The 14,906-nt window shown below is 38.8% G+C and overlaps 1 protein-coding gene and 1 non-coding gene across 2 annotated transcripts; both read left to right on the top strand.

The window, feature by feature from the left end:
- The first annotated feature begins 1,251 nt into the window (after nt 1-1,251).
- Nucleotides 1,252-1,358, top strand: LOC148544382 (small nucleolar RNA R71). Its single transcript, XR_015901343.1, has one exon. It is a non-coding gene; the product is annotated as a small nucleolar RNA R71 (small nucleolar RNA).
- Nucleotides 1,359-6,158: 4,800 nt separating this feature from the next.
- On the top strand, nt 6,159-13,755 carry LOC148544381 (uncharacterized). The gene is made up of 2 exons (XM_088498928.1): nt 6,159-6,179; nt 12,529-13,755. Exons 1-2 carry the CDS (start codon nt 6,159-6,161, stop codon nt 13,753-13,755), a joined length of 1,248 nt encoding a protein of 415 aa, XP_088355054.1.
- The last annotated feature ends 1,151 nt before the right edge of the window (nt 13,756-14,906 follow it).

Here is a 14,906-nt window from a genome sequence, read left to right as displayed (position 1 = left end):
GTGATTCACAATTCGTGCACCAGGCATCATCCTTGGCAAGTTACTCTGAATTATGGCACTGCATTCCTTAGTCAGGACCACTGTCTCATCTCCCTTTAAAGGCTTTTTCTTTGACAATAGCTCCTTCATGAACTTGACATAGAGAGGCATTTGCTCCAAAACCTCAGCAAAAGGAATATTGATTTGCAACTTTCTGAAGACTTCCAAGAACTTTGAAAACTGCTTGTCCTTAGTCTCCTTTTGAAGTCTCCGAGGATATGGCATTTTAGGCTTGTACTCAGGAGCCTTTGGCAATGTAGTATAAGTGTCAAGAGAGTTTGGGAATGGGTTGTCTGCACGCTTTGGAGGGGCGTGCTCTACTTTTTCCTTCTTCTCCTCTAGAGCTTCTTTTTCAACTGGCTCCTCATTAACTTGTGCTTCCGTACTTGTCACTTGTCAACTTATCAAGGTGATAGCCTTGTATTCCTCTCTCAGATTTGGAATTGTGTTACCAGGAAGGCTATTAGTGGTCCTCTAATCTATTTCATTAACTTTTGTGACTAACTGACCCATCTGAACATCCAAGTTCTTGATTGAGACTCTGGTTTCCTGTATAAAACTCGCCATTAATGCTTCCAAATCAGTAGTCTTCTGAGACTGAGGAGTTGCTTACTGAGATGACTGAAACTGGTGGTCATTAAAATTATTCTATTGAAAGCCGCCTTGAAAATTATTGTTGAAATTATGAGACCTCTGAGGTTGGTCACTCCACCCAAGATTTGGGTGATTTCTCCACCCCTGATTGTAGATCTTAGAATATGGATCATTACTGAGATTTCTAGGAGCACTCCCCATGTAATTGACCTATTCAGAAGAATATTGAGCATAATTATAATTCTCATTTTGCATAAAATTACCTGTCATGTCATAGGGAACCTCTTGAGGTGCTTTTTGGGTGTTGACAGCTAAAACTTGCATTCCACTCAATTATTGAGTAATTAGATTTATTTGCTGAGACAAAAGCTTGTTATGAGCAAGAAGAGCATCAACAGCTTCCACTTCCAACATGCCTCTCTTCTGAGGAGTCTCAAAGTTCACAAGATTCCTATTAGATGAGTATAAATATTGGTTGCTAGCAACCAAAAAATAAGCTCAATAGTTTCCTCCGATGTCTTCTTCATGTGCAATGAACCACCTGCAGAATTATCTAAGCACATCTTGGACATTTCACCCAAGCCTTCATAAAAGATGTCTAGTTGGGTCCATTTAGAGAATATGTCCAGAGGGCATTGCCTGGTCAGTAGCTTGTATCTCTCCCAAGCTTCATAAAGGGTCTCACCATTCTTCTGCCTGAAGGTCTGAACCTCCACCCTAAGCTTAGTCAGCTTTTTAGGTGGGAAAAATTTAGTCAGAAATTTAATGACAACTTTATCCCAAGTGTCTAGACTTTCCTTGGGTTGAGAATCTAACCACAGCTTTGCTCTATCCCTCAAAGCAAATGGGAAGAGCACGAGTTCGTAAACTTCAGGGTTCACCCCATTCGTCTTCATAGTATCACAAATCTGCAGAAAATTAGAAATAAACTGATTTGGATCTTCCTGAGGGAGTCCATGATACTGACAATTTTATTGCACAAGAGTGACTAGCTGTGGCTTTAGCTCAAAGTTGTTTACAGCTATAGGAGGCACCACAATGCTTTTTTCATAAAGATCTGCATTGGGAGCAGTGTTTGAGCCAAGAACTCTTCTGGGTTGTTCATTCTCAACTGGATTGGCCACATTGGCATTAGCAGCATTATTATGATCCATAGTGGAGTCTGCAGCCTTGTAAAGTCTTGCTTGTTGCAAACGCCACCTGAAAGTCTTTTCAGGTTCAGGATAAAAGTCTAACAGAGGTTATTTGTCCCTGTTTCTGCTCATAAACAGACAGAAGGCAAGAAAAGATGGGACTCTCTATGTCAGAGTGTAGAGAATTCCCTGTGAGGTAACCTGTGTAAAGAAATAAAATAAAAATATTAAATAAATAAATAAAAAAGAAAAATTTCAAAAATGATGACTGAAATTTAGAGGGGAAAATTCAAAAATAGACAGTGAAATTAAACAGAAAAATTAAAATAAAATTAACTAGGTAACACCAAACTTAATTTCAGAAATTAAGGAAAAATAAAGCTAAGGAAATTTGAAAATTCGAATGAAAAAATTAAATAAATTTAAAACTAAAACGCTTAATCTAAGCAATCAAACGACTCATAGTTGTTAATCACTATCAATCCCCGGCAACGGCGCCAAAAACTTGGTGCAGAATTTATAACCACAAACTAACCGGCAAGTGCACCGGGTCGTACCAAGTAATACCTCAGGTGAGTGAGGGTCAATCCCACGAGAATTGATGGACTAAGCAACAATGGTTGATTAATTTACTTAGTTAGGCAAGCAGAAAATGGTGTTGAGAGTTCAATTGCATTAAACAGTAATTCAGAGAATCAAAAAACAAGCAGTAAACAAGTTGTGAATAATATATGGAGAAACAGTTAAGGCTTCAAAGATATCTATTTTCTGGATTGACTATTCTTACTAACTATTTTAATCATGCAAGATTTAATTCATGGCAAACTATATGTGACTAAACCCTAATTTCTTAGACCTTTGTAGTCTCCTCTAACTCTCATCAACTGCCAATTCCTTGGTCACTTAATTCCAATTAGAGGGTGAAGTTCAATTCTAGTTATATGCCACAAAAAAACCTAATTACCCAAATATAAGAGGATTATATATCACGTATCCCGTTAAGTCTATATAATTAGAAATTTAGGAGAATATATTTTCAAGTTGTTGTTCAAGTAAAGAGTTTTTCCAAGTTATACAGGAACTCAATTAGAACATGGGTCAAACTTCCGTTCCACCCAAATTCATAAGATAAAGAATGAAAATAATTCTTGAATTATAAATCAGTACATGAATTAAAATAGAAAAGTAGTATTATCAATCCATACAATAGACAGAGCTCCTAACCTTAACAGTGGAGGTTTAGTTGCTCATGGTGTAGAGAGAAAACTGGGATTCGTAAAAACTATCAACTGCGGAATGAGCTAGAAGAAGAGAAGAGAGTTTGAAGGGCTGATTCTTTTCCTTTTTATATCTAATCCTTATTAATGTAAAATATATTTTCTAAAAACTAAAATAATATCTTTTCCTATTTTTTAATAATAAAAGTTGAATCAAAATTTGCAAAGCTCAATGTGTAATACATCCTGGGACGAGTGGGGACTATTGGGCTCATTAAGGTCCACGCCGAACTTGGAAATTCCCAAGTTCAATGTGGAGGAGGCAGAGCAGATTCCCTTGGCGTTCTTTGAGTCCACGCCGAACTTGGATTAACCCAAGTTCAGCGTGGAGTGGTGTGCGTAACTTCCTTAGGTGCGTTGAGCTGGCGCCAAACTTGACCATTGTCAAGTTCAGCGTGGAGGAGGCATCACGCTTCCTTTGGAACTTCTTCATGCTGGCGTTGAACTTGACCATTGTCAAGTTCAGCGTGGAGGTCACGCGTGTATTCCCTGGGAGGTGTTGATGCTGGTGCTGAACTTGAATAACTTCAAGTTCAGCGTGGAGGAGGCAACATACATTCTTCACTCTCTCCATTCTCTAAACTTGACTTAAACTCCATGAAATTCGTCCAAAATGCTACTTGAAATAAATAGAATTGCACACAACTCAAAGTAGCATTTATAGTGGCTAAAATATATTAAATTTTGATTAAACTTAGCAATTCAAGTGCAAATTCACACAGAAAAGATAGAGAAGATGCTCACGCATCAGTAGCAAATAAATCTTGGGCCATGATTGTGTGTGTGTGGGGGCCAGATGCCATTTGGGCTTGTTTTATTACTTCTTAGGCCATTTTCAATTAAATTTATTTTTTGCACACCAAACAAAATAATCAAGCACATAACTGGTATTTAGTCCAATAATAATGTTTAGTCATCATCTATAATATGTTAGTAGTTTTTCAAACTCAACAATCTCTTCCTTGATGACAAATATTATAAAATGAACTGAAAAGAAATGAGAGGAATTTTATTCACCTCCCTTTGATGTTTCCTTTTGATTTGAGTCTCCCCCTTTCTTTTGATCACTAAGCTCCCCCTGAATGTTGGCATCTCTTCAACCTGATAACAATATTTACATAAAAATAATGCCAAACATCCATGAATTTTCAAATAGTTTTATATCTTTAGGGAACCTGTTTGATTATTATAAAAAATTTACAAGGCTTTTTATCTCTTAAAAAATCATCATAAAAAATAGCCTTAAACCAAACATCAAACAAAGCTACTTAGTCAATCAATCAGATACCAAACAAGCTTCGATAAGCAAGTATAATCAATATTCACAACCAGAGCTGCAAATAATGATTTAAAATAGAAAACTGCAGCTAGCCTCAAGCATCACAATAGTTTCAACAGTTTCAACATAACTGTTTCAATTTATTTTCACAAAATACTTACTCCCCCTTTTGTTATCAAAGAGGATAAACCTGCAAAAAAATAGTTCAATATGCAAACTACAGATACAAAATAGGTAATAGTGTTAGTGTCAAAGTTAAGTTCCTATGACTATTACAGTCATCCAACAGTAAACAGTGTTCAAACCAAAAATCCAAAAACCAGAAATTGTTTCATCAGACGACAAATTTTAAGAGACAGTAGCATCAAACACGAAGTAGACATTAGATCCCTCATCCTCGATTCCAAGATGGTCTTCTTCTTGCTTGGACAATTCTTGATCATCTTTCAAGTAATCTATGTATTTGACCAGCACTTCAACTCGGCTTTGAGACTTCCTAAAGGAATTCTCATTTTGAATTGCTAGTTTCCTAACTTATTGGCTTGAGTTGATAATTTTTTTAGTGAGATTCACAAATTCTTGTAAGACATCCTTGACAATGCCATTCACTAGGTACTTGTGAGAAAATGATGTCCCTACAGCAGAAGGAGGAGGAATACTTTCTTCCTCTTCTTCTTCCAAAACCGGGTCCTTAGCTACCTTTGTGCCCTTTCCCTTTGATTGTTTACTGCACCACCACCCTTGAGATATAAAATTTTGTATTCTAGCGTCTCATTGCTTAGATCAACACCAAAATACTCAAAGATACAAATTAAAAACATTTCATATGGAAGATAAATATTTTTATCGCTTTTGATACAGTCATACATATAGCGCATCATCAAGTAAGCAAATGAAATTTCAGTTTTATTGAGTATTGCATAAAGGACCAAGGTATCACAGAGAATTACTCTTTAGAATGAACCACTTTAGGGCATGAGTATGTGAGTGATGAGGCGGTGAAGCTGCGCTTTGGCTAGATCTAAGCCTCTATGATTGGAGGTAACACCATCCATGAGGGATATATTTTCACATATGTTAGCCAATACATCTTTGTGTGAGATACCCAGATTATTATCCCATTTTTTGAAAATGTCGGCATTAACGCCAGCATCATAATAATCAAGGGCTCCACCAATAATTTTTTTGTTCAAATAAATTTGGTGGTCTTTAACATATGAGTGAACAGATTCCTTACTACAGTATATGTTTGCATAAAACACTCTTACCAAATCAGGATAAACAGGCTTTCTAATCTCAAAGTTATTCCGATCCAAGTAAATAAAATTTTTAACAAATTCTATTCCTTTTTCGACCAAAATTTTTAGGTCAGCAACATAAGATGAACACAAAGGTCTTTTAGAAACAATTTCTCTATGGAATTCAAAGTTTATACTTGAAGAAAAATGGAGAGGATCATAATAAGAGTGAGGATGATTACCAAAATGAGATTTGAAGGCAACTGGATCATGATTAGCAGGTTCCTTCACTGAAGTAAAGAAAGGCCTTTTGTTACCTTTAGAGAGACGACTAGAAGGGGCTGAACGTCCTTGAGGACGAGAGGTTGAACGAAAAGGAGGAGATGTTAGTGGTTCTTCATCAGTTATGGGTCTCTTCCCTTTCGTCATATTTACCCTAGAAGTGCCTTCCTTCTGAGGTGCCGAAGAGGATCTCCGAGAGGTGGTTTTTGTCCTTGCCATAGGTTTGGGTAGTTGGGAGGAATAAGAGGAAGAGTGTGAATGTATGTGAATGTGAGTATGGGCTTGTTGTTTTTGTGGAGGGTTACATGGAGGACGAATGGTACCGGTGCCTCTGCGGGTAGCAACCTTCTTTCTCATCTTAAAGAGAGTTTGATGGAAGAGAAAGTGGAAGTAGTGGAGAAGATGAGAAGTTATAACATAATAACTACTTTAATGCTTAGAAATCCTTTGAAAACATAAAAGGAATTAAATGAAAACATGATTCAAAGAATTTTGAATTTAAAATCAATGCAAGTAGTTTTGAAATGACAAGTCAAATAAAGTCTTTTGAAATACTATAACTGATTAAACTTGAATGAGAATCCTAAAAGCAAATACTCTTTTGATGTGAATGATCAAATCAAACAAGAAAGACCCACTTCATAAAATAGAATTTCTTTCTCTTAAGCCCAATGGTGGTTTTAAGGAAACACAATGGACCACGAAGATTTAATCTTGTCCCATATTAATTTATTTATGCAACACTTAGTCTGAAATTTATGAAACCTAGAAAGAGTCATCATCTGTCTAGTTTTATATCTTGTTGAGCTGAGAGACAAAAACTACCAGAAAACAATTTTATCACATTTAGTTCAAAAACTCAGCATCAACAATCCCTAAAGCAATTCTCAATTTGTAAAATCTATCTTCATTCACAGAGATTTTGTAAAAATATCAATCAATTAATCATCAAATTTCACAAATTGTATTTCAATTGTACCCTATTGCACATGTTCTCTAATGGAGTGATATCTCCCTTCAACATGCTTTGTTCTTGAGTGTAAAATAGGATTTTTGAAAATATTAATTGCACTTAAGTTATCACAAAACAAAGGGATATCGTTGACTTGCAATTTATAATCTGCAAGTTGTGTTTTAAGCCAAATCAATTGAGAACAATTAGAAGAAGCGACTATATATTCAACTTCAGCCATGGATAGAGCGATAAACCCATATTTTATGATATATTTTATGCTTAATCTGAGTGATTTATTCAATCCTTCACCCACTTATTCATATTAATTGCATGGTTTTACTTTCCCTTCTTTATTATGTGATGTATGTAAAAAATATGTTTCCTATGCTTTAAAATTAATTATTTTAATTACCTTTATTTTCATTCGATGTCGTGATTAGTGTGTTGAGTAGTTTCAGATCTTCTAAGGCAGGAATGACTCAAAGGATGGAAATGAAACATACAAAAATGGAAGGAAAGCATAAAATGGAGTTTGTGAAGAAACTGGCAGCCACGCGATCGCATGGACGACGCGGCCGCATGCCAGCGCGAAAAGGCATTGACGCGGCTGCATGACTGACGCGACCGTGCGCCTTAAGCAGAACACATATGACGCGGTCGCATGACTGACGCGACCGCGTGACAAGGAAAAACTTCCAATGACGCGGCCGCGTGACCCACGCGGACGCGTGACAGAGGCCACGCACCAGAAATTGCAGAAAATGCTCATAGCGAATTCTGAAGCCCTTTTTGGCCCAAATCCAAGTCCAGAAGGCATAGACCAGAGGTTATGAAGTGGGAGAATGCATCCATTCAGAAGAGAGTCTCCACTTTTAGTTAGTTTTCATGATTTAGATTTAGTTTAGAGAGTGGTTCTCTCCTCTCTCTTCTCTCTTTTAGGATTAGGATTTAGAATTAGGATTTTATGCGCTTTCAGGATTATCTCTTTATCAGGTTCAATATTCCTTTTTATTATTTTCTCAATTTAATTATGAATTCTTTCATGTTATAGATTACTCTTTTGAATTAATGTTATTTGAGGTATTTCAGTTTAATATTGCTTTCTTTTATTTACATTATTGTTATTCCCATCTGAAGGCATTTTTATTCCAGTAGATTTATTTTTCTCCTTTTGGTCTTGGTTAGGAAATCAGTAACTCAGGAGTTATCAAACTCAAACATGATTGATAATTGTTATCTTTGTTAATTAAATTGAACTTCAATAATCCCAATCTTTTCTTAGGAAATAAATAGGATCCGAAGATCAAACCAATTAATCCCTTGACCTTCCTTTACCTTAGTAAAGGTTAACAAAGTGGAATTAAGATTCAATTCTCATCATCATTGATAAGGATAACTAGGATAGGACCTCCAATTTCTCATACCTTGCCAAAAGTTTATTTATAGTCATTTATTTATTTTACTTGCCATTCAAATTGCTTGTTCTTCATTTACTTTATTTGCTAATTAAACTATTCACTCCTCATTCTCAAAACCCCAATTTACAATCTCCATAACCAATAATAAGAACATACTTCCCTGCAGTTCCTTGAGAAGACGACCCGAGGTTTGAATACTTCGGTTATCAATTTATTTAGGGGTTTGTTACTTGTGACAACCAAAACGTTTGTAAGAAAGGACTTTTGTTGGTTTAGAAGCTATACCTGCAACGAGGATTTATCTGCAAATTTCTAGACCACGCAAAAGTTCTCTCTTCAAAATGGCGCCGTTGCCGGGGAACTGCAATCGTGTGCCTTGTTATTGGTTATTGTAAATATTTTTCTTTTACTTGTTTATTTGTCTTTATTTTCCCCTTTTTATTTTTATTAGCTACTATGAATTCTCACCCCTCTCGCTTTGAGTTTGGTTCTAATATCGTTGAAAGGAATGAAAGTTATAACAGGAACATGCATCAATGTCAGAGCAATCAAAGATGGATGGAGCCAAGAGGATCTGATCAACCCTTTAGGCAACAACACCCTCCCAGATATCATGGACAAAGACCATTCTACAATGCATACCAAGCACATAGACGTGGTGGACAACCTTGTGATTACCAACAAGCCCCACCCTGTGCTTATAGACCATCTTCTCAACATAACTCCGAACCACCACACTCACAAGCTCCTTTTCACCATTCACCACCGTATGATCCTCATTTACCCCGATTCCAATCAAATTACTCCCAAACGTCACCACTTCCCCATGTACCATATCCAAATCTATCACCCCGAGAATCAGAGGTTCGCCTCAAGGAAACAGTAGATCAACTTCAAACAACCCTTCATCAACTGGAGCAAGTAGTAAGGCAATTAGCTTCTAGACGTTCGAACATTCAAGGGCCTCCCAGAGCCCCATGTGGAAAATCTAATGAAGAGCATAGCATGAAGGAGATATTAGAAACTCCAGTGGACAAGACAGAGCATGACTTCGTACAAGAACAAGTAGAGGAAGCTATCATTATACAAGAAGAAGAGTTGGTTGAAGACTTAGGAGACGCTGAACCTCCATGGGAACCCAGAGTTGTGGAGAATTCTGTTACGGACGTTACAACTGATGCTAAGGAGGATAGTACACAATCCCCAAAGCAAGTCTCTTATGAAGAACTAGATGGAATAATCCAAGAAGCAAGTTTCCTTCATGATGATAGTCACAAGTCAAGTTCTTCTAGTAATGAACTTGCATCCGCAAGTGAATTCTCTGAGATCGAAGAATCTTCCCCAAGCGAGTACGAAGATGATACGGAGGTAGATTTCTCTCAACCTCCAGTTTATGACTTAAGTGATGAGGAAGACATAGATGGCTTTGATCAGGACATGGATACATTTTAAGAATCTTGCAAAGAAGTGGAGAATTTCACAGAAGAGCACAAGGGAGTAGAACTCACAGAACCACTGGAACCACCTATCCCAGGGCCATTACCACCCAATACAAGCTTCAAGTGGGTACAATCCTTAACCTTTAGCTTTATTTTTCCACTTGAATATGGTTTGCTTGAAACAGATGGCCAGCTTAGAGCTCTCTGTGGCTTTAAGAGTAAAAGGGAAATGGCTCGTACTCAGAGCTAGTGCACAAAGTTCAATAAGGTTCCACGCTTCAACTTAAAGTGCACGGATTGGCATCATAATCAATCGAATGGATCTCGGAAAACGTTTGGTTATTCTGGTGAGAATCTAATTTCTAAACTGCCCAGATGGAAAAGTATAGATCAAGACGAAGGCGGATTTAAAAGCAAAGTTTGGGATCCTGGAATCTATGCTGACATTCGTCACCCCGGGAGCCTGATAATCTGTTTGAAGCTGCTCAGAAACTTCACATGCCTAGTTTGGGACCCCGGAGGCTATCGGCATTCCAAGCATTGGTGGAGATTCTGGATGAGTTCAAGCACAAGCCACCATAACAAGGAGCTCATCTAATGTCCAACTTAAGGACTTTAACTAAAAGTGCTAGGTGGGAGACAACCCACCATGGTATGATCGTTCCTTTTTCAATTTTAATTTTATTTCATTTTGTTTATTTTTGAGTTTTATTTTATTTTACTTCATTGAACCTGGAATCATGCATAACATTCATATTAGCATTGCATTCTGCATTTTGCATAAAAAAAAGGGTGTGCGACACGACCGCATCACTCATGCGATCGCGTCAAGTTGCGAAAAACACTTCCCACGCGACTGCGTCATTCACGCGGCCGCGTGATCGGGAAATCGGCGTAAAGATCCAACGTCCAGAAAGTTAGGCTGGAATCGTGCGGCCATTGTGTGTTTTGCACAAAATGCCCACGCGATCGCGTCCTTGACGCGATCACGTCACTTGCACAACATCAATCCCACGCAATAGCGTGAGCGACGCGATCGCGTCGCATGGATTACACAACACCCCTGAAGGAGACAGAGAGTTGCGCTGAAACGATGCTGGATTCGTGCGTTTAGCACAAATTCCAGCAATGTGATCGCATGCCCCAGGCAATCGCGTCATTCACTCTTTTAGCTATCCTATGCGATCGCACCACTCACGCGATCGCGTCGACCCCCATTTCACTCCAGCCACGCGACCGTGTGCCCCACGCGATCGCGTGGATTCAAATTTATAACCCCCCCAGTCACGTGAACCCTAACATTCGCGCCCTCCCCCCCCCCCAAATCCCTCTCCTCCCTCTCCTCTGCTCCAATCACACCACCACCACCCAGCCACCATCACCCACCGACTGCCACCCCGCCGCCACCAACCCCCCTTCCTTTCCCCCCCCTCTTTCTTCTTCTTCCTTCTTCTTCCTCCCTCCACCGCCGCTGCCCTCCTCCGCGTCCACCAGCCACCGCGCCGTCGTCACCGCCCAGCGCCAGCCACGCCCCCCTTCCTTCCCCTAACCCTTCCCTACACCCATTACCATTCCCTTTCCCTCCCTGCCCCCGAACAGCAGCCACCGCCGCCGCGCCACCCTCCTCCGCCGCGCCAGACACCACTGCCACCATCCCCAGCCACCTCTCTACCTCACTCTCTTTAATTCGCCTACCAGGTTCCGACGAATGCCACCCTTCTATCCATTCGTAGTTAATTCATATTTTTCTGTTTATGTTCATATTTAGGCTAGTTAGATATGCATGTTGTAGTGGATTCTAGGTTGTTAGGTAGCCTAGGATGTGGTTAGTGGATTTAGGTCTGTTTAATTGCGCTGTTCGTGTTTCTTGCTTTACAATTTTTGCAATTCTGCTGTTGCTATATGTTAGTAATGTTCATATACTGCTTTTCAAGTTCATGCTGCTATGCTCTTTCTTATTCATACTATTTAATTGCAGCTTTAATTTTGATTCATATGAACTATTCTGTTGCTGTTTATTTTCCAGGACAATCCAATTTTAGCCGGAATGCTGTCCAAATTTCTGTAAAATGTTTCCATTCATGTCTTGGTTTTGGCATTTTCAACTGTGCTTTCCTTAGCTTTAACCAAACCAATTCATGAATGCCAGGGCAAGCCTTCTTATTCTTTTTTATTTTCTGGTTCATAAATTGCATTTTTTATGTTTAGATTCCAATTTTTGCTATTTCTATATCTATCTGAATCATCATCAACATATTTTCCTTGTTTGGTTATGAGTTACCTGTAGCCTTTAATTATGAATGCTTGTTACTTAGAAACTTATCATTATGCCACTTACATTAACCCACTTTTTACTAACTCACTAATTTTAACTTCTTAAACTCTTTTTCAATTCTAACCAACCTAACCTTTCATACTCTCTCTTCTTGGTTTTTCACTTTCTTTTAACCTTCTAACCATGGCATACTGATAATTTTTCCTAGTTAACATGCCTTCTATTACATTTTGGATTGTGAATTCTTCCTTTAAGACTTTTAACTCCTATACAATCCTTAATGCACATTTACTTAACTTATTTTCCTTACCCTATTGCTCCTTTGTCACTTTGTGTTTCTTTTGATTATTTGCCTATTTGTTTTCCTGTTTTTATTATATCCTGATTTTCTGTCTTTCAGGATGTCTGCCAGCCAAAGAAAGGGAAAAGCAAAGGCAACTACTGGCAAACGTAAAAGAGGAGAATCCGCTATGTCCATCATGGATATCATGCACGATGACTTCTGGCGGGAGAAAAACTTCACCCCGCAGGAGAAGGCTGACCAGCTACTTTCTGCTAGTGATCCAGTAAAGTTTGCAAACCGATACTGTGAGCTGAAGTATCCGGTATTTGCAACCTCCAACAACCTGTACCTGGAGAGGACTTTGAAAATTCCAGAAGAACTCCAGCAATACACCTCTGAGCAAATCAAACAAAGAGGCTGGTTCTTCCTGGAGAGACCTCTGACTGAGGTCAATGCATCTTGGGTACGGGAATTCTATTGCAATTACTTCAAGATTTCCCTAGATGCCATGAACCTAAGAGGAAAGCAGATTTTGGTCACTGAAGAGGCCATTGAAGATGTTCTAAAGCTTCTGCCTAAAACTGATAAGCTGGATGGTTATCAGAAAGCTGAGGAAGATATGCGCTTCATGAAGTTTGATTGGGATGCAGTCAAGGCCAGGATAGCCCTTGACCCGACCGTTCCTTGGATTATGGGTCAGAAAACTACCATGCCAAAGGGAATCAAGCGGATTTACTTGAATGATGAGGCTCGGCTATGGCATCAGATACTTAGCAACTTCATTATGCCGAGTACTCACGAGACTGAGATACCAGCCGCTATGATCACCCTCCTATGGTGTGTGATGGAGGGTAAGGACCTGTACCTACCACGCTTTATCCGGTACTATATGGCCAGGGTCCACATCCGAGGCACTCTTCCCTTTCCCTATTTGATTACACAGCTAGGCCGTCGAGCTGACGTGCCTTGGGAGGATGCTGATGAAAAGCCACCTGCTGCAGAATGCAAGAAGATTATCCCTCACAGCAGGAACTTTCTGGCTTTAGGCTACATACCTCCTTTCCTCACTGCTACTGCTGCCATAGCCACACCATCTGCTGGCCCCTCTTCTTCCACAGCTACCCCAGCTACCCCTGCCACCACCACTGCACCTCCACCTGCCCCAGAGCCCGTCTATCATCTAGTGCACCGCCTGTTTCGACGGCTTGACCAGATGGAGCGTCGCAACAAGCGACGCTATGAGCACCTGAAGCTGATGATACGATCTGGCGACATTCCCTCCGAGCCTGACACGCCATCCGATGCATCTGAGGAGGAGGCGGATGATCACGAGGCAGAGACCCATCCACAGAGCGAGGCTGTGCAGGCAGGCACAGAGCAGGCTGCATCACATCAGGAGACTCCGCCTCAGATTCAGGCTGTAGACCCCGAGATCCCTATCCAGTCAGCACCCCCTCTGCAGCAGGCAGATCTTCAGACCACCACCACAGAGACTCCAGCTACCCACCCTTCCAGTGATGACACCCCTTCACACCCTGCTTGAGTGAGCATCAGGGACGATGCTACATTTTAAGTGTGGAGAGGTCGCCATCTCTGGCGTATTTTTTGGTAAACCACTACATACTCTTTTTATTTATTTTGCTACTTTTCTGTATTTTTATTTTTATTTTTATTTTTATTTTCTCAGTACTTATATATATTACTATTTTTATGTATTTATTCTATGTTGCACTTTAGTTCATATTTTAGCCATTTAGTTTTAGTTACAATTTTAACTTATTAGTTATAGAAATTGTGGATTAATTAGTATAGTTTACCCTTTTTAGCATAAGATAGCTTAGTTTAAATTGAAAAATATAAAAATGAAGTAAACTAGGAACTTGAACATAATAGAAACAATCCACACACCTTGTATATATAGCATTACATGTTAGTTAGTTAACAACATTTCATCAAGGAGAAACACTAGAACTTTAAAGCCACCTTAAGTTTTACATTGAGAATAATGGGAATTTTTAACTAAAACTGCATGACATACATAACTGATATATGATTTTTGAGTTAGAGAACACACAGCCTGTGAGTTTTGAGCTTAATTGTATGGTTACATTCAAACCATAATATTTTATTCCTGTGTGTTCCACCCTTCTTTTTTATTCTGATGTTCTTTACTTTGTTTTAATCTATATGTCCGATTATAGAATATAACTACATACCAAGAGAGTGATTGAGGCCATTGTTTTTAGCTCACTTATCCCAAATTAGCCTACCCTTTACATCACCCTTGTAAGCCCCCTTGAGCCTTTAAATCCCCTCTTATTCTATAAGCCACAATACTAGCCTTAAGCAGAAAAACAAAATAAAAATCCCAAGTTGAATTCTTGGTTAGCTTAAGATAGAAAGTGTGTAATTGTTTAAGTGTGGAAAACCTATTGGGAACATGGATGATAAAAACAAAAGGTAGAAAAGTTGAAAAGAATAAAATAATTCAAATAAAAATTTTGGGAAGCATGCTCATGTGAAATCAAAATAATTGAATTACCATGTGTATTAAAAAAAATAATAATAATAAAAATATAATGTTATTTTTCAGTATTTGAATAAAGGGGACACAAAAGGATTTCCCAAATGCAAAATAAGGCAATGCACATGGGATAAAAAAAATAAACATTAAGGCATGAGCATGTAACATCA

Source organism: Arachis ipaensis, chromosome B9 (genome assembly GCF_059453495.1).
Source record: "Arachis ipaensis isolate K30076 ecotype BB chromosome B9, ASM5945349v1, whole genome shotgun sequence".
NCBI classification, from domain to species: Eukaryota; Viridiplantae; Streptophyta; class Magnoliopsida; order Fabales; family Fabaceae; genus Arachis; species Arachis ipaensis.
The sequence above is the reverse complement of the archived record's forward strand: the minus strand, read 5'-3'. Positions and strand labels throughout refer to the sequence as shown.